This window comes from Nicotiana tomentosiformis, chromosome 8 (genome assembly GCF_000390325.3).
Source record: "Nicotiana tomentosiformis chromosome 8, ASM39032v3, whole genome shotgun sequence".
NCBI classification, from domain to species: domain Eukaryota; kingdom Viridiplantae; phylum Streptophyta; class Magnoliopsida; order Solanales; family Solanaceae; genus Nicotiana; species Nicotiana tomentosiformis.
This window is the reverse complement of record NC_090819.1, coordinates 126,629,505-126,649,418: the sequence shown is the minus strand read 5'-3', so window position 1 is coordinate 126,649,418 and position 19,914 is coordinate 126,629,505. Positions and strand designations below refer to the sequence as shown.

Here is a 19,914-nt window from a genome sequence, read left to right as displayed (position 1 = left end):
AAATCCTTTGTTATATAAAGAAATTGGAAAGAGTGACATATAAATCGATAAAAAAGTTGTAAGACAACTCTATTGTTGGGAAATAAAACGGGTTAAAATAGTAATTAAGGTAAAAAAACCAGGGTTTAAGTATCTGACAGAATCCACCCCCATAACTTTTGTCGTAACTGCGACGCCACTCACAAACTCGACGCGACGGTTACATCCAAAAGCCCACTCCATAATCTCGAACTCTGAAACCAAACCCTTAAAATCTTTATGCACTCAATTTTCACATTATTTACGATTTTGTCTAGAATTGTGTAGCACAGTATTAATTTCCCAGCCTATTCCCTTTTCTTGAACCTCTCTGCTTTTAGCTGTTCTGTTTACATTAAAGTTCTTAAGCTTTTGCCAGAACAAGACTGTACTAGTCCCTTCAACACCCCCACTGCCCCACCCCACCCCCACCCCCTCAACCAAATCAACAACTGCTTAACTCTTAACTCTCAGCTTCTGGCAAAGGTAAGTGGAAGGCTTTGGTCTTTTTTTGGTAAAAATCTAAACTTTAATATCAATGTGGATGTTAATATAGTGTTGAATGATCATTTGATTTTTTCTTGATATTTTTTTGTTTCTTCTAATGTAAAGATTGGATTTTTTTTATCTACTGATCACTTCTCTAGCTGTATATGTGTAATATATGTATAGTTCTGTTTCTTATTTTTTTGCATGTCTTGTGTAGTTGTGTTATTGGTGAGTAATGGGATAGGGCAATGTGGATTTTAAGTTCTTTTTTATTTTATTTGTTTGGATTAATGGGTGTTTGGTGTTTGAACTGTTTTGCTTATAGAGGAGGGTTTTAGGATCAATGGGGTTTTAGACTTTTGTCTTGTTCTTTTAGGTAGTAAAAAACAAAAATTTGGGCCCCCTTGCTTTACATGTGCTTGTTAATGGATAATTTGCTTTTCAATAATGAAACATGATGAATGGTTGTAATGTGAATGTATGTCATTTATTGCAAAGTACCAGCCGGATTTTTGCAGAGGGGAGTCAAAATATATACATAACAAAAATTGACCTATATACACGGTATAATTTCCGGTGAAGGGGCGTCAATTGACTCCCCTTGGACAAGGGGTAGCTCCGCCCCTGCATATCAGTTGATTTCTCTTCTTATATTAGGAAGAAGATCGTTTTTTGGTTGGTTACTGCAGAGTCTTGATGAAATTTAGGTTTGAATGCATTATTGTCAGGGAAAAAAAGAGAGGCTCCCTGCTAATTTGAGAACATTTGGGTCAAGCCTCAACTAGCAGGTAAAATGTGTTCTTGTTATCAGTTTCATTACCTGATTTCTTTTCTTGGGCGGAGGTTAAATTGTTATTTTTTCATCCCAAGAGATTACCCTTTTTTTTAAAAAAAAATAATTGTATTTGGCATGATTTTAATGTAAGAAAGTTGAACAAAACTGTTTTGTTGTTAATTTTTGGATTAGAATCTATTTGGGGCATTAAATGTACTAGCATGCACAATATCTTCCCCGTTGGATATATGTATGGGCATCCGTGGTTTATAATATTCTTGGGCTATCCCACTCAGGTATAAGGGTTGCAAGTTTATCCAATTCAAGTACACATAAAATTTAACCTATGTGAATTAAGGCATTAACAGTTTCTGTTTGTTAGACAACGCCTACATGCTGTCTTGCTGTTTTGCTAGTGGCATAGAAGAGTTCTTTGCATGAACAAAATGTATTTGTTAAAAACGCTTACTTAAGATCATCAGCGTGTGTTCTTAGGTTGTCAAAGAGAGGGCAGACATGATTATTTAAGCTATTGATGTTCTGAATTGAATTTATCGGATGCCCTTGCATGCTAAAGCCAAGTTATTTTTACGTTATCCCTAGAGTTAACAAAATGGCCAGTGAAATAATAGGGTAAAGATTTTATTTAGGGGCTATATGTGGTCCTAAAAGGACAATATGGTCTAAGCTTGGTTGAGACACTTAACAAAAACAACGAAGTCCAATTGAGGTTGTGGGAAGACAAAATAAATTTGCTTAGTGATTCTCTTCAATCAATCAACTATGTCTCAATTCCAAAGTAGCGGGAGTCTGCTATATAAATCCTATATATCCATCTGCTCTATTCGGGCTTATTTCATTCAAATATAGGATAATTCATTTCTTAAAGAAAATTAGGTGCTCTCTAAAACCAAAGGTTCTTTGACACTTATCCTTACATTGACGTACAAGTATCTAACCAGATTAGTAAATATTAGACCTAATGTAAGTGTAAGAATAACAATTACATCATAATCCTAACTAGTTGGTATCGTTTTTGTGAATCCTTTGTTTTCATTGTGTTCTGTTCTTGCTAAGTCTACATTGATTCCGAGAGTTTATAGGTCTTGGAACTCTACGATAGACCTACTCGTGCTCTTTTTTCACCTTCAGTCATCATAATGTTGCACCTGTCGACATAATGTTGCACCCGTCGACTGGTACATTTGGAGGTCACTATCAAATAATCTTGGGTGACCTTTGATTTTGGTTCCTCCTATTTTATCTTTGTGTGCAACTTGCACTTTTGTAGGATAACTTGTCCAATATTGTATGATCGGATATCCATCTTAACATTCACATTTTTATGGAACTCATCTTTTGATTATGTTGGGGTGTAACATAGTTAGTCTCACGACCATTATATGGAACTTTCCCTTTATTTTGTCAGGTATTGTTTGGTAATTTAGCACTCTTATTACATCATCTTCTCTTAGTTAAGAATTTCATGGGAATTGCTTCTACCATCTCAGGTAAAGAAGGATGAGTATTGCAGCGATTTAGAGCTCTAAGGTCATTTAATTGACCTTAATGAAGGAAAATATGCTGACACCATTTCCAAAAATACCACTTTGTGCACCTTAACTAGCAGCTGCATTGTTACCTCCTTATGTGCTTTTGGCTAAACCAAAAACCTATTTTAACAGTATCATCCAATCACCAAAAAGATATGAAAGTTGGTTCTTCTTGTAAAACATTCTCCCCTTAAACAACTCAATTTTAGCATCTGGTATTTGAAAATGATTGTTGGAATATCTTTATGGCAGGCTGGCAAGTTAACATCCCGGTTTTGGTTTCCCGTTGACTGTCCACAGTCCAAGCCCCGGCTTGGCTAGTCAGGCTCTTGGAGGTATACTTCTTTTATGCTCCATTATGATGCAAAGTGATTGATATCCATATATATATTTCACAAAGCAATGTTATTTGAGGAACTAATTATTCTAGATATAGGACTAACAATATCAATTAAAAATCTTTGATATGCTAATATGTTCATGTTTTACTTCTGGAATTATCTAATTATCAAATCAAATCCTTTGGGAAGGTTGGCAAATAACTCATCCCAAGTAAGGCAGACAAATGATTGTAAAGAACGCGGAGCCATATTCAAACGATCCCATGTGCCGTACTATACTGCTGTCTTGATCGGGCGTAATGCTCCCCCCTTCGTCATAAGGCGTGCTTTCTCACCACCTAATGATGATCAAATCACGATCATGGGGTTGCCCGGTTCTAATTCCATATGCAGAATAGAATGGAAATCAAGACCCCGAAGCTTCTTTAGTTCCAGATGATGCGGATCCAATCTCATCTCCTGAGCTATACCTATAACTTATGCAAATTTTGATTTTCCCGAACTTAGTTAATAAATAAGGCGAGATGGAGACCCTGATTTGGACCCTCGTGATCGAGCTTATGATTGTAAAGAACGCGGAGCCATAGTCAAACGATCCAAACCAGGTTGAGAAGATAGTTTTTTCCTGTTCTAAATATCAAATAGGCCATTTATTTTATAAAAAATGTCACAAGGGTTCTGGACTTTTGGGTTTGTTTAATCTAGTGAGATATAATCGCTATGTGGTCTGTGATCGTATAAATGCTTCTAAAACGAATGGTATGTTTTCTTAAACAAAGCTTAATGGGCTTGTCTTATTGCATGGGGGTGGAATTGTTTTGAAGGCATTGCTGAAGTATTTTCTCATTGTTAGATGAATTATGCTTACTTTTTTTTTCTGTTCTTTCTCTGTAGTATATTCTTGAACCACTTTGTTATTTTCCAGAGTTAGATGGAGCATGATCTTATTGAGCAGCAAGTGCCTTCAGGTACTCTGAAGGGCATAATTTTCAATATCTTATCGGAGACTGATGCAGTAAGTATATGTCAAACTTCTGGTGTAATTTAAATTAGAAAGCATGTCTGCTTCATTCTCTTGGTTGCTTGCAGTGGATCTAGTCCCACTGGCCAAAGTAGCTTGTCTCAGTTTTCTTTTCTGTCATTCGCAAAATGGTGTGCGATCCTAAATAAAGGTTTCATTTACTAACAATTACATTATAAATACCGTGCTACTTCAAAATCTGTCAGTCCCCAGTTTTATTCCTGGAAAATCTCAAATTGATATGAACTATGAAGTAATCTAAAACAAATTTGGAGCCCGGAGCCCACCTTTCTATAAACTGCCATCTATTTCTTAGTCTAGTCATAATAGGTTATGTCAAGTCAAACTAAGGCTTATAAATTTGGTATGGATGTAGTTGCTAATTTAGACCTTTCTAATAAATTTAATTATTAAATGGAGATTATCCACATTTATGCCTTTCCTGTTTTTCTAGGCCAAATTGGCAGCTAAGGTTATTGGATCAGTGAACGAAGTAACAGATCCTGCATTGGGGTTTCCTAATCCAATCTTTGAGTGCTCCACCTGTGGTGCAAAAGATGGGAAAAAATGTGAAGGTATGAGTGGAAGCTGATGATTTGCTAATAGCTCATGCATTACTACTTTCACCTACACTGGAAGTAATTGTTTTTAATATTTAGTCTATTACATCCTTTCCAGGTCATTTTGGATTAATAAACTTCCCGTTCACAATACTCAATCCCTATTTTATATCTGAGGTTGCAAAGATCCTGAACAAAGTATGTCCGGGATGCAAATCTGTGCGTCGTGATAAGGTCAAGGTCAGGTACTATACACTCAGTGCTGAAACTTGATACCATTTCATTAAAGACGAGAACTTTAGCAGCATAGCTTATTTTTCCAGTAACATATGTGGTAGCTATTTGTCACAAAAACATCTTAGTGGATTCTTCAGGTAACTATTTGTCATAATTCTTCAGGTAAATCACATTTAGGGAAGTAATTCCTTTTTCTAATTCAGTTACTAACAGTTGTTTAGTGTTACTTTTGTTAATGCACTTGCTCCAAGTTCCTACTCCACCATTCATGTTTTAGCTGATGTAATTTGGGTTTTGATAGTAGTTAGTTTATGGAGATAAAACGAGTTGGCGTAGCATTGTTGTGGCGAGGTAGCATGCTATGCTGGTATTCTGGGCCACCACTCAGCACTATACAATGAATAGATGCTATTTCTTGTGCATTTGTATAAACAACTGTGTGCATTTTCACTTTCCTAAACAATGCTGTCAGTTTTCTGTTCATGTCCTGGTTGACAAATTGATTAAAATCAGGTTTACAGGGGAAAAATAGCACCTTGTATTTAAGAAGTCTGTTACATCTTACTGGTTTCTTAGGCATATCGCCTTTTTTTACTTCCATATTATGAGTACGGTTGAAGTATTTTGCCTCTTCAGACTTCCCTCCGCTTATGGAACATTCAGTCATTCACAAATATGTGGTCATGTCCAGTTGGCTTAAGAAATTAGTAGCCCTTATTTCTGTTGCATATAATCTCTTAGCAAGAAGGCACTATGTACTATTGTCTGGAAGTAGTTCAGAAGACTTGGAATTAGTTACTCCGGCGGAATCGAGAGAAAACGGATATGAGCTCATTTGTCAAGATGACATTTATTACTTTCATTCTTGTGTAGAGCTTTATCATATGTTTTTTTCTTGCTATTCCAATAGGCAGTAAAGATGCGCTATTTTTTCTAAAAAACATTCCATGCTGTTATGGTGGTTGGTACTTCACATTCGACACATCGATATTGGTGCTGTTCTTTTTGCTCCCAGGGTGAAAATTCTTTGCTTTGCCTTTTCCAGGGTGCTGATACGACATCTGCCTGCAATTACTGTGATGTGAGTCTTACTGGCTGTAAATTATTATATTCTTCCCCCCTGTAAAAATTTCTTGACCTGTTATCTGTCTGATAAGCAGGGAATTTTAAGAGGTTATCCACCAATGAAATTTAAAGTATCTCCTAAAGACATGTTTGGAAAGACTGCCATTATGGCAGAAGTGAGCGAAAAGAAGCTTCAGCAAACTTGTGGAGGAAGTTTGGCTTCTGACTATTGGAATTTTATCCCAGATGATGCACAACAAGATGCAAGTTTAAATTCTTCAAAGTACAAAAGAGTTTTAACACATGCTCAGGTAACAAAAATTCTTACCAGTTTCAGTTGGTTTCTTGCACTGGCCTGTCTTGTCAAAATTTCACCCTGTTTTTTTAATTTTAAGATTAATTTTTTTGGGGAGGTAAAACTTCTAGTTGTTGTTTTTTCTTTTCGTGATATATTTTATCTTTCCTACTGATTAGACACAACTTGAAGATTGAATAGCCCTTTCACCGATAACTAAGAAATTAATGTGCTGAAGCCCTTTTTAGTTAGCGTATATCTTTTACCAGGAAGATGCAGCTATATTTCAGTTAATATATCCGTTAGAATGACGGCACAGTATTGATAGTTTTCTAGATCTTTCCCTCTTCATTTGTAGTAAAATCAGAAGCTTTTTGTTGTTTCTCGCTTGCGATAATCGCCTTATAATGAAGGGTTAGATGAGGAATGTAGATCCAAAACTTCTGAGTTTAGCTGAATATGTAGCAATATGTATGTTTTTGAACTTTGAATAAGCAGCGCATTCATTTGATCTTCAGTCAGAACTCCTAAATAGACACCTGTACTTGCACCAGATTGTAAAGCTGGCCCCCAGCTCCCGATTTCCCCATTTGAACACCTCTACGTGGCGGAGTATCCGTAAAAAGATATATGAATCGTTCCATTTGAGGTTGATGTATGGAGATGAAACCAGAAATGGATTTGGCTGATTCAGTTTAATATCTGAAATTTTTATAAATGGTGAGTTTGGTTGAAGAAGGCGCTTGCAGCTACTGGAGTACATACTATAAATTTCTTTGGATTGTAGTGAAGCTACCGTAGTGCTTGGATGTGGTTGAGCTTTGTAGTTTGAAGAGCTTAAATGGATAAAAAAAATGATGAAGAGATTGATGGAGCCAATCCCTACTGGTGATGATTTTTTGGTAATGATTCTGGGATTTTGGACGATTGAAAAAAAAAAATAAGCAACTGATTTTGGTGATGATTTTGGGTTGTTGTTCGGTGGGCTTTAAGCGAAGAAGGGGTATGCATCTGATTAAAAAATTCTGTCAAAAAATGATTAAAAAGAAAGAAGTGGGACCTGCAATTTTACGAAATGTCAAAACTCAAGAAAAAGTGAATGAGTGGAAGACTGGAAGTAGAAAAAGTTTTATATCGTCCAAATCTGCAGCAGTTGAACAACACACACGATCAGAGTGTTTGTTAATAGCCATTTTGTCAAGCACTGGTGGTTAAATGAAAAAACAGATGAGAGTTGCTTTTGGGGTGGGGTGGGGTGGGGTGGGTGGGGCTTTAAAATCTTTTGCAAGTACAAGTGTCAATTTAGGGCCTTTTTAATACTGTCCAAGCACCCTTGTCAAATACCGTCCAAGCTTTCTGATGGAACAGTGAACCAGCTTGTCTCTGTGTTTTTCATTAGTGATTTATGTTTTTGCTGTCTTCCCTTCTATTCTTTGGTGCATCTGATTAACATTCTGACTTTTAGGTATATAGCATTCTGAAAGATGTTGATCCAGGGTTTCTTGAAGGACTTCTCAGAAGGAAGAACTCAATCTTCCTTAAAAGCTGCCTCTTGACTCCCAATAGTCATCGTGTCACAGAATTTGGGCAGCACATGATATTTGTAAGTGATTAGAAATGTGTGCCTTTTCTTTGATTGTATCATTGATTTACAGTTTTTGGCACCCAGCTTTCTTATATCCTGGTCACATGCCGCTTTTAATATCCCAGGATGAGAGTAATAGGCTTTACAGAAAGCTGATTGACTTCAGAGGGACAGCAAATGACTTGAGCATGTGTGTTTTTAATAGAATTAAAGTTTCCAAGGCAAGAGATGCAACCATGTTTTGCTTTCCCTTTATTTTTTAGCTTTCCGTAAAACAATGTTACATTTGATTTGAGCCTATGCTACTGCAGATACGTGCGGAGAGGTCACTAACCAACGATCCTAATGCCCCTGCTACTGGTTTGAAGTATGTGAAAGAACTGGTTCTGGCAAAACGCACTAACCATGCTTTCCGCATGGTTGTGGTTGGTGATCCCAACATAAAGCTAGGTGAGATTGGTATTCCGTGTCATGTTGCGGAGGATCTCCATATGGCGGAACCCCTAAGTTCACGGAACTGGGAAAAGTTGACTGATCACTGTGATCTTATGATTCTTCAGAAGGGGGCGATTCACGTTCGTAGAAATGGTGTCTTAGTTCGTATTAGTGTAATGGATCAGTTGCAGAGAGGGGATATAATATATAGACCTCTTATTGATGGAGATGTTGTGTTGATAAATCGACCTCCATCTATTCATCAACACTCACTAATTGCTCTGTCTGTTAGGATTCTTCCAATAATTTCTGTTCTTTCAATCAATCCTCTTGTCTGTTCTCCATTCCGTGGGGATTTTGATGGTGATTGCCTTCATGGTTATGTTCCGCAATCAATCGATTCTAGGGTTGAGCTTAGTGAGCTTGTTGGTCTGAATCGGCAGCTGATCGACGGACAGAGTGGCCAAAATCTTCTTTCGTTAAGTCATGACAGCTTAACTGCTGCTCATTTAGTTTTGGAAGGAGGAGTTTTCTTGGACCGTTTCCAGGTGCAGCAGCTACAAATGTTTTGTCCTCATCAAGTGGGGATGCCTGCTATTGTACGGGCACCATCAAGAAACAGGAGTTATTGGACTGGGAAACAGTTATTCAGCTTGTTTTTGCCATCTGACCTTGACTGTGATTTTCCATCAAATGGCGTCTGTATTAGTGATGGGGAAATTGTGACATCTTCCGGCGGTTCTTCTTGGCTGCGTGATGCCAGTGAAAATCTCTTTTATAGTCTTGTTAAACACCATGGAGGTGACACTCTTGACCTCCTTTATGCTGCACAAGCAGTTCTTTGTGAGTGGTTGTCAATGAGGGGTCTTAGTGTTTCATTGTCCGATCTTTACATCTCTTCTGATCCATATTCCCGAGAAAATATGATTGATGAAGTCTTTTGCGGTTTGCAAGAGGCAGAGCGACTATCTTATATCCAACTGCTGATGTCGAGGTATAATCACGATTTCCTTGCCGGAAGCCTAGAAGTAAGCCAGAAAGCCATGGGTTTTAATTTGGAGTTTATGTCTATCATGCAGCAGAAGTCAGCTTCTCTGAGTCAAGCTTCTGTTAGTTCTTTCAAGCATGTTTTTCGGGATATCCAGAATTTAGTATATAATTATGCAAGCAAGGAGAATTCGTTTCTGGCTATGTTAAAAGCTGGGAGTAAGGGCAACCTGCTAAAACTGGTCCAACACAGCATGTGTCTTGGTTTGCAGCAGTCTTTGGTTCCATTATCGTTTAGAATGCCGCGTCGACTTTCTTGTGATGCATGGAATAATCATAAAGCACATCTTCCTTTTGAGAAAGCTCATAATGTTCCTGAACGTCCTGGTCCTTACATCCCGTGTGCTGTGGTTGAGAATTCATTTCTTGCGGGTTTGAATCCTCTAGAGTGTTTCGTGCATTCATTGACAACCCGTGATAGTTCTTTTAGTGGACATGCTGATGTTTCTGGAACATTGAACCGTAAGCTTATGTTTTTCATGCGTGATCTGTACAGTGGATACGATGGAACAGTGAGAAATGCTTACGGGAATCAAATTGTGCAGTTCTCTTACTACAGCGCAGACCAAATTTCTTCTACATATAACCGTGCTTCTCATGCAATTGGTGGCCATCCTGTTGGTTCACTGGCAGCCTGTGCCATTTCAGAAGCTGCATACAGTGCTTTGGATCTACCTGTCGGTGCACTTGAGCCATCACCTTTACTAAACCTAAAGGTTATCTCTCTATTTCTGCTGATTTATACTTTTGGGGCGGCATTACTATGTTATGTGGACTAGATCAATGTTCTTAACGACATTTTCCTGGAAACTTACCCTTCTAGAAAGACATATCCTTGTAACCATATTCTTTGGTGTCACCTGCTGGACGTACCCCAAAAAACCAAATTGATTTAGGGTTTTCACAAGTTTTTAAAAATTCATTTATAGCAATTGCACCATGATTCAGAAAAAGGTTCTACTAGGATCCAAAAGTCATTTTTTTAATGAGAGGGCTTAAGCTGGCCCAAATACTAACTTATTCAATCAACAAATTCAATTGTCAACTTCGCAAGTTCAATCTATTCAATAATATACCAGAAATAACTGCAATCAGTTGATGCTTTCTATCTTTAAATATTTGGCTTAGTTGATGATGAAGCTGCACTTCTGTTTTGCTAAATCTGTTCTTTCTAAAAAAAAAATGTGATATGACTCATAGGGTAATTTGCAATGACAATTTCTGCAACCTCATTTTTCCTGTATTTGACCTTTGATAGTGGGAATAAGTTTTAGTCTCTATTTTAGAAACCTTTTGCTTAGTGGCAAATAAAGTTGCAAGTGATCTTGGAGTGAACTCGGTGTTACTGTTAGAATAGGAAGAGTGAAGTTATTTCTGTATTTGATAGGTAAGTTAGCTCGAAAGATCTTTCACTCCCTTTTAGCATCGACAATAAAACTGATATGGATGCAACAGTGAATTAGTGGGACCATTTTGGTGGGCAAAAGTGAAAGTTCATGCTCAATAATATTAATATATATTTTTTTTTTTGTAACCGTGGTGCACTTGCGGGAAACTCCTTGCCGAGGGCCTGTGCACCCCCGGGATTAGTCGGTCTCTCAAAGAGACTCGGACACCCGGTGCAAATAAAAAAAAAAAAAATAATATTAATATTTTTATTATTATTATTATTACTTATTATTTTTGTTATCATTTTTTTAATTATCACTTGAGAGCTTGTTCTCTGTTTGTGAATATTAGTGGGAAAAGGATAGTAACCCGAGATTAACAAGAAGCAGCTGTAGCTAGGCATTGAAAACAGATTCTAAGAGGAAGAGAAACAGAAAATTGGAGGAGCAGAAGAATGAAGATGCAGAGAGAAAAGCAGCACAGGGGCCTGTAGACGAGATAGAAGGATCCATCTTTTATAAGCGTTGAACACACTGAAATTTAACAGCATCTTCCATGTTGGAAAATATTTGTTGACCTAAAAACACAGATAAAATTAAACTAATAGAAGCTTTCTATTGAATTGATCAAAAAAGGAAAAAGAATAGAAGCTTCCTATTGTCTTCAAAAGCGACCATATACACTTATTTTCTTTCTTCATTGGGGTTCATATTATTGATTTTTGCTTTCCATGTAATTGTATAGAACAAGCTATAGCAATGGTAAAACATCTTGCATGCCTTTCGCGTTGACTTCTTAGCCACTTCTTCTTGCAAGATTATATGATCTAAATAATGTGATGTTGAGCTGGTTGCTGCTTGTCCTTTTTTGGCCCTTTATGATTCTTTTGTTGCTGAAATGCCTTGTAAAACTTTTCGGTATTCCGATGTGACTTTAACAGAAAATATTGGAAGCTGGAGTAAAGAGTAATAGTAGCGAGAAAACTGCAACTCTGTTTCTTTCGAGAAGACTTGGCAGATGGGCTCATGGTTTTGAATATGGAGCTATAGAGGTCAAGGGTCATCTAGAAAGGCTTCTTCTTTCAGATATTGTTTCGACCGTAATGATATGGTACACGCTCTTCCTACATTTTCAAACTTTTGCAATCCAGTTTTGTTGATATCCTTTCGGTTGATTCTTATCTGACTAAAGATTTCTATGATGTAGCTTCTCCCCTGAAACATGTAAAAGCACTCACAGTAGTCCCTGGGTTTGTCATTTTCATATAGATAAGGTAATGCAATAAGAAATTCATTTCTTATCCTTTTGTAGTTTTATTGGTTTTGTGCTCTTAAATTCTGCTCTCTCAGGAATATGTGAAGACAAGAAGGCTGAAGCTGAAATCAGTAATAGATGCTCTTAATATGAGATATAGATCAACTAGAATGGAAGCTGGAATTGATCTTCCAAGCCTGCATATAACATGCAAGTAAGATGCTTTGCTTTGGGTTTCATCTTTTAATTGTTATTGGATGCATGGAAATGGGGATATGAAATAAATTCATTCTGAATCCTCCACTACCTTATTGTACAGTCTCTTGATCACTGTTAGGCCTTCATATTCTCTTATTTCTTGTAAATGTTGTAGGGATTGTTCAGCCGCTGAAATGCAAAAAGCGAATTCCAAAATTTGCATCACAGTTGCTGTGGTTGAGACCTCAAAAGATTCTTTTTCACTACTGGATACACTTCGTGATTTGGTGATTCCATTCCTTCTTGAGACTGTGATCAAAGGTTTAGATCTTTTTTCTGCTTTCCATATTATTGCCTAGCAAGCTGATGTCCTTGAGCTATGTACTTGTTAATTTTAATATTATAATTTTTTTTTTTGTGAAAAGGAGTTTTGACTTCTGCTGTTATTGACAAAGAACATGGAATCTGTTCCTTGCTGGCTATGTTCCTGGTCATTTTTCATTAAAAAGGGATTTCGTTGTCTGTCAGTATCCATTTCAAGTTTATGACTTTTGAATCCATTCCTATTCAACTACGGGACCAGACCTGAAAATCTTTTAGTGATTGTTAACTAAATTTTCGTTTAGATGTTTATGTTGTTTGGAAACTATTATCTCTAGGGGCTCAAATCATTTTACAAACATTTTGGCCACTTTAATGTGGGTTTAGAAACCATGAAATGGACATGCTATTTAGCTATGCTTTTGTCCTTATGACTTAGTCTGATGTTGAATGATATTGCTATAAAGGTGTAGTCAAGTGATGAAAGAGAAACAACATTTTTCTTGCATGAATTTTTATGGAAGGAAAAAGGGAGGTGCTTGATACGGGCAGTATCAGGGTTGAGTTAAAGGTTAAACAAGAGATTAATTCACAGCTTTTGCAAAGCTGAAGTTACAGGAAAGTTTTGACATCTTGGACATTGAGTTGTTTAAAGTCATTTCTATCATTTTATCCTGATCTTCATAAAGAAGAGTGTAATTCGCATGTGAATTGTCTAGCGTCTGTGGCCTCTTTAGATTATTGAAGTAGTTGGATTCCTTCGGCCAAAGATTGTGAAAAAGATTAATGAATAGTATCTATCACAAATGAGAGGACATTTGAAAGTGACTTCAACTTTGGATATTTGTTCTATCTCTAAAAGTTGTAGCACAATTTCTTCTTGTGACCTTTTGTTATTCTGGTGAGCTGCTATTTTAAAGTACTTGATTTTGTCGTTTATCTTTGATGTTTCCTTTTTTTAGGTTTCTCCGCATTTAAAAAAGTTGATATCTTATGGAGAGAGTTGCCAAGTACATCAAAATCTTCCAGAGGCTCTACCGGGGAACTATATTTGCAGGTCTTCATGTCGGAAAGTTGTGACCGGAACAACTTTTGGAATGCACTTGTGGATAGTTGCCTCCATATAATGGATTTGATTGATTGGGAGCAGAGTCATCCCGATAACGTCCATGATCTGACTGTAGCCTATGGAGTTGATGTAGCATGGAAGTACTTTCTACGTGTGAGTTCTGGTTACGAGATTCCTGTTTTTTCGTCTAAATTTTCGACAGCCGTTTTTTTTGTTGATATATAACTTAACCACATTTTCTTTACTCTGATGTTAACGTTATTTCCACTTAAGATTCCTTTTATTCTTTACTCCAAGAATAAAATGGTACAATTCTGACAACGCTGAGTTAAAGTGCAGAATCTAAATTCTGCTGTCTCTGAAACTGGCAAGAAAATCCTTCTGGAACACTTGGTACTTGCAGCAGATTGTCTCACAGCTACAGGAGAATTTGTTCCCTTGAATACAAAAGGGCTGGCACAGCAAAGAAAGTGTGCTGGTGTTATTTCACCATTTATGCAAGCGTGCTTTTCGGTAATGTGATTCACATTTGACCTTTGTTCCGCTAAAAGAAAAGAATTTTGATAAAATTTATGTGTTGCCAATTTTCTTACTCTTTTTTCCATTATTTTTTTTTCTAATAGTCTACTTCTCATATTACAAGTGATAACAGTTAATATGTCAAGGAGATGTATCTCCAAGTTTTGAAACTTTTCTGCGTGTTGAACCCAATGCAGCATCCCGGGGACTCTTTTGTTAGGGCTGCCAAGACAGAATTAAGTGATGATCTTCAAGGAAGTCTGGAAGCATTGGCGTGGGGAAAAACTCCTTCCACAGGGACTGGTTTTTCATTTGACATTATCTATTCTGGAAAGGTATAAAACCAATTTTCTTTTATTGAAGTTCACATTTGTTGAATTTTTTTTTTTTGCGGAATTACCAAGCTGGTTTACCAATTATATTGCTATGATATGAACTCAGATGGATTAGCGTAATTTGGTTGTAGGAGAGAAAAAAATTAATAATATGATACTTGTCTCCGATGGAGTTGTTCTGCTCATGCTTTTAAATGGAAAATAAGTTCTAAAAAATCTGGCAACTATACAATCCTAAAGCAACTTGGGAGAATGCACGTGTTTATTGTTCAAGATAATCATCTCCTTCTTATTCCTTTTTGCATGTATATTTATAAAAGAACTTCAGTCTTCTCACCAAAAAGAAGATATGATTTTCACAGTGAATATAGTGCATATTATGCGATAATGTATTAATGTCTCCTTTTATTTGTGACTATGTATATATAAATAGAACGATCTCAAAATCCATTATTGACATTATTGACTATGTATATATAAATAGAACGATCTCAAAATCCATTATTGACATTACATGTGAAGTATTACCGCATAAGTTGAAAATATTGACCTTAGGGAAGCTGTTTTTTTTTGTAGAAAACCATGTTTTTTGTAGGTTTTCTACCTTTTTGGTATACTACTTGTATATGGGAGCTTTTATTTTGGCCCAAACATTTAATGATTATTTTTTTATAAAAAAAGAAGCTTAATGTGAATAGATTCGTTCCAGCCTTGTCATTTCTCATCTTAATTTTATGGATCTGATAGACCAGGATAAGTGATATGATAAAACAATTTAAGACTTTGACTAAAATATCCGGACCTTTTTCATCAGGGATATGAGCCTGCTGCACCAACAGATGTGTATGCTCTGCTGGGCAACCATGTCACATCAAATAGGCAACAGGTGAAGGTCACTCTTGACGAAGACAATGAAACGGCTGACAAGGCTCTTGCACGACGTCTTTGTAAACTTGATGATCTCAATACAAAGAGATGTAAAAGCCAGTGGTCAATTGCAAATTTGAGAAGTTTCCTTTCATTCAATGACATAAAGAAGCTCTCTCAGGCATTGAAGCAAATGTTGTCCAAGTATGTCAATGCTTCTCTTATGCAATTCCTTCTTCGTTGATAAAGTTTAGTTCTTTTAAACTGTTATATTTGGAATTTGCGTACTTTTTCTCGTATTTCTTTGAAATTAAGTTTCAAAGTCATCGGAATGTTAATGACTCTGATTAGTCTATGCTAATATGAGTTAGTCCGGTGGGAGAATATCCGAGCATCTAGTTACTTTAGAATCTGATAGTAGATACTAACCCATCACCAACGAAAAAGTATTTGAAGAAGAAAAATAGAATCTGACTATCTATTTAGCTGCAACTTATTGACTATGAATTATATTTCTCCTCCTCCTTATCTATGTATATTTTATCTTTACCTCTTATAGTAAGGTTATTCTTTGTTAACAAAGTCGAGCTGTTCCTCGGGGCAACCACTTGGAACACAACACGTGAACCCAACACAACAGAACCTCTAATCTTCACCTTTGCGTCAACCTTTGGGTTTCTAACAACCTGCTTAAAGCTCATTAGTATGTCAAAATGAGCCCATCTAACTTGTTAAACACAATGACTTCGATAGTAATTTTGTATTTTCAGTTGCCTGTCTTCTACACCAAAAGAAATTTAGCTAAAAGATTTTGTGTTTGCTTTCCTGGTTCAATATTTATCTCTTGAGTATTAATAGGTATTTTCTTTACTACATAGAGATTGTGTTGTTATCTAGAGATTTTGTTTTTGTGCTTATCAAGTTAGCATATATTTTGATATGTAAATTTGCTAAATTGTTGGTCAGATAAGTGAAGTTAGATGCATTGATATACATAGTATTCTTATCTATTGAATGATTTGCTTCATATTATTTTTAGATGATGTGTATGTAAAAGATATGATTTTACAAGGCACGGGCTAATGCGTAAGTTTGAAATGATCCAACCATTAGTATTAGATGGATTGACAAATGACAACTCAGATGCTTAATCAGTAGCTTCACGGTTAAGATTTTCGACGCATGACCCATAAACGATGAGACCCGACCCATTGCCGCCCCTAGCTCTTCATTACTCTCTTTTTATCTTTCTCCGTGGCTCATTAGAAACATATGTTTATTAATAGGTGCGTTAAAGCCAAATACGAATCTTAGTTTGAATTAGGAGCATATTTTTTTCCGTAGAAGCAAAATGGGCACTCAGGTTACTGATTTCTCATTGACTATCGAAGAAGCCTTCTACTTCTCTCTTCTTTCCAAGCACTCTCCTCTAGCTTTCAGGATATTCTCCAGCCGGCTTAATCCACGTACTACTTTAAGCTTGCTAAACTGCCATTTATAATCAAGTGTTTTCTTCACCTAAGGCTTCTCGCCCCTTCCCCCAATAGAAAAAAGAAAAGAAAAGATAAAAGGAAACTAAGCAAAGGAAGAGAACGGAAGAAAAAGTGAGCAAAATTTCCCTTCCTCTTTTTGGTTTTCAAAAGAAAGGTTGGAGAGAGAATGTGCTATGGAGTAATCTTTTTTATATTGGATTGCGCGTGAATTCTTCATCCATGACACATTATTCTCCATTTTATCTTGTTTTCTGCTGGGACCAGACAAGGGAAAGACGATGTTTCAGAAAAGATATATGTAGAGGCTTATTATTTAATCCTTTGACAATGTTTCAGACATTGAGGCTTCAAAACCTCTCCTTTGGGCCTGTATGTCTACATATATCCCTAGGCCATTGTCATTTTAATTCACAATGGTCCGTGCAAGTTCTAAGTATGGAACTCAATTTTTCTGAGTCTTCCAAGTTGAAGTATCATTATTTTAAATTTGCAACTAACTTATTCCTGATAAACTGACTACCTAAGCAAAACAGAAAGCATTATACTTGCCAAGACTTTTCGGTGATGTCGGGCTATATGCGCCAGGCTGAAATCATTCTCTGAATTCATATTTTACGTGAACAACGTCACACATACTTTATCTTCAATTTCTCAGGAGTATGCTTAAATCTGAGGAAACCCATTATTTTGCTACAATTTGTTTGTTCACGTATTATCTTTCCTTTTCATGTTGCTTACCCACCTTGTTGCTTTTCTCTTGTGGGAAGTGACTTCTCTATTTCAAATTTCTCACTAACTTATACTTGTCAAAATTGGTGCAGATATGCTATTGATCGCGAGTTAAGTGAAGCAGACAAGTCCATAGTAATGATGGCATTACATTTTCATCCCAGAAGGAGTGAGAAGATCGGAAAAGGAGCAATGGAAATAAAGGTGATCTAGATGAAAGTTATTCATGATTATTGAGAAATACTAACTAAAGTCATGAAACGAATGCCGATGAAATTGCTAGAATTACTTGGATTTTCTTTTAAGTTAAATCCACCTTTTGATGGTGAGATGTTTGACATTGACCGCTACTTTTTACTGTTGATAACCAAAACCGGAGCTTGTGAAGAAGGGGGACATAGTGTCCCCCCTCCTCAATATCGTATGATAGGGATGAACATGCTCATCCCTTTACAGATGTTAAGCCTTAGATAGTTTGTGCCTAATATGAGTGATGTACAATGTTACCAATGTACTATGGGTAAGACTCCTCCCATTTACGTTTGACCTCGCGATACTACTACTCCTATGTACTAAAATTACATAAGCAAAAATAGAGAAATACATGTGTATATCTACTGATAGTCTTTCCCTTTTATCACAGATTGGTTACCACAAAGAATATGAAGATTCCCGTTGCTTTATGTTGGTACGTACAGATGGAACAGTTGAAGATTTCTCGTATCGTAAGTGTCTACAACATGCTCTGGAACTAATTGCTCCTCAAAAGGCAAAAACCTATAAATGGTTGAATGGAGCATCGCGTGGTCCCACTGCCTCATCCTTGCAAAATGAGGTCAAGTAAAATGATAAAGGCGCCTTTGATAAACTAAAATAAAGACGTGTTATATTCACTCGTTTACGGGTATGTATGTATACAGTGGTGTGTGTAAGTATCTGGTACGGGTACGTTTCTGCCACTTTTGAACAAGTGACACCCGCCAGACAAGGTACGTAGGCAACTGAAGTATTCATGTAACATAGTTGTACTAAATACGTGAACCAATTTTGGATACCCCGTTATCTTATGCTTCTTTTTGCTGCTCCCACTAAGGTTTGTTTGCCTTTCATAGGGTCTAAGGCAAAGGGAAATTAGTGGGAGTAGCAACGAAAAGCTCTGAGGGGCTATGCATTTCTATTGTTGTATCAGTAGAATGTTTCATCAATGAAAACATTTTAATCTTCTAGTATCCCCTATCTTCTTAGCCTAAATTTCTCTTTAGCTTCCATTTGTTGTGTTCTTAAAAGTTTGATTTAGAGTCATGCACCTAATTCAAGGCTCCTTGAGCCGATGGTCTATCGGAAACAACTTCTTTACCTTCACAAGGTTGGGATAAGGTTTGCGTATACACTACACACTATCCTCCATTGATCCCACTTGTATGATTATGTTGTTGTTACACCTAATTCAATGCTGATATGATTTGTAATAGGGCATTTGAGAAGTTCTTTATGTTGTCTTAGTGCAGAGAATTCCAATAGTTTTCTAACATAATTAGGTTATTGTCCCTACCATATGATGCAAAGTTATTTTTAGTCTAATCGAGCTAAAATAGTTATAGGGAATTTGAATTTTGCTTTTGTAGGAAATGTCAACATTGTTAACCTTTGGGAGCTCATGCAAAATCCATTCCAATTAATGTGCACTTAAGTTTTCATATCATCTATAGTAAAAAAAAAAGCAACTTTATGCACAAAGTATCTCGTGTTTATGCAGGGTTGGGATGGACCGCACCTCAAGGGTGTGACGTAGGCGGACCTATCTTAAATTTTGATTTTTTACCATCTATACGACCTTGTTCTCTTTTCTTGGTAAATTTTGCTCGAATCAATATAAGAATATATATGAATATGGTAGGCTTATATAGTTATTGTTAGAAAGATATGAATATGATTGATACTCTAACACAAGGGTGATTTTGTCTTATTGCCGACAATTATTCATGTTCTTCAATTTAGAGTGTCAGTAGAGTCTCCCACGTGATGGTGTTTTATAAGTGACTGCTTGGTTGACTTGCAAATGAATGGAGCCTAAGATACTCTCTTGTTGCTGTCAACCAAAATATAATAAACTACTATATATTATAATAATAATAAACTACTCCATCCGTTCCAGTTTATGTGAATCTATTTTCTTTTTTGTCCGTTCCAAAAAGAATGATCCCTTTCGAAATTGGAAAATAATTTAGCTTAAACTTACAATTCTACCTTTAATGAAAAACTTTTATAACCACGCAAATACTCTGATCCCCTTTTTAGTTGTTTATGACCACAAATATT

The 19,914-nt window shown here is 36.4% G+C and overlaps 1 protein-coding gene across 7 annotated transcripts; it reads left to right on the top strand.

Annotated features, from left to right (window-relative positions):
* The first annotated feature begins 191 nt into the window (after positions 1-191).
* On the top strand, positions 192-18,824 carry LOC104089997 (DNA-directed RNA polymerase IV subunit 1). Of its 7 annotated transcripts, XM_070182763.1 has the most exons (21): positions 192-504; positions 1,236-1,295; positions 3,088-3,170; positions 4,102-4,191; positions 4,652-4,772; positions 4,876-4,997; positions 6,040-6,075; positions 6,155-6,370; positions 7,820-7,957; positions 8,065-8,160; positions 8,251-10,137; positions 11,751-11,920; positions 12,017-12,083; positions 12,160-12,278; positions 12,438-12,583; positions 13,546-13,805; positions 13,992-14,165; positions 14,369-14,506; positions 15,321-15,577; positions 17,688-17,799; positions 18,239-18,824. In XM_070182763.1, exons 4-21 carry the CDS (start codon positions 4,108-4,110, stop codon positions 18,437-18,439), a joined length of 4,344 nt encoding a protein of 1,447 aa, XP_070038864.1. In that variant the 5' UTR covers positions 192-504; positions 1,236-1,295; positions 3,088-3,170; positions 4,102-4,107; the 3' UTR covers positions 18,440-18,824. The 7 variants fall into 7 exon arrangements, with proteins under 7 accessions (XP_070038864.1, XP_070038866.1, XP_070038865.1 ...); XM_070182765.1 differs by lacking the exon at positions 3,088-3,170; XM_070182764.1 differs by lacking the exons at positions 192-504; positions 3,088-3,170 and having other exon boundaries at positions 1,017-1,295.
* The last annotated feature ends 1,090 nt before the right edge of the window (positions 18,825-19,914 follow it).

Bases quoted from the DNA above. Each gene is read 5' to 3' on its own strand.
- LOC104089997 (XM_070182765.1), top strand. From the start codon at position 4,108: ATGGAGCATGATCTTATTGAGCAGCAAGTGCCTTCAGGTACTCTGAAG. The intron at 12,084-12,159 runs GTAATGCAATAA...CTGCTCTCTCAG, and splicing joins GTCATTTTCATATAGATAAG to GAATATGTGAAGACAAGAAG. The intron at 14,507-15,320 runs GTATAAAACCAA...CTTTTTCATCAG, and splicing joins ACATTATCTATTCTGGAAAG to GGATATGAGCCTGCTGCACC.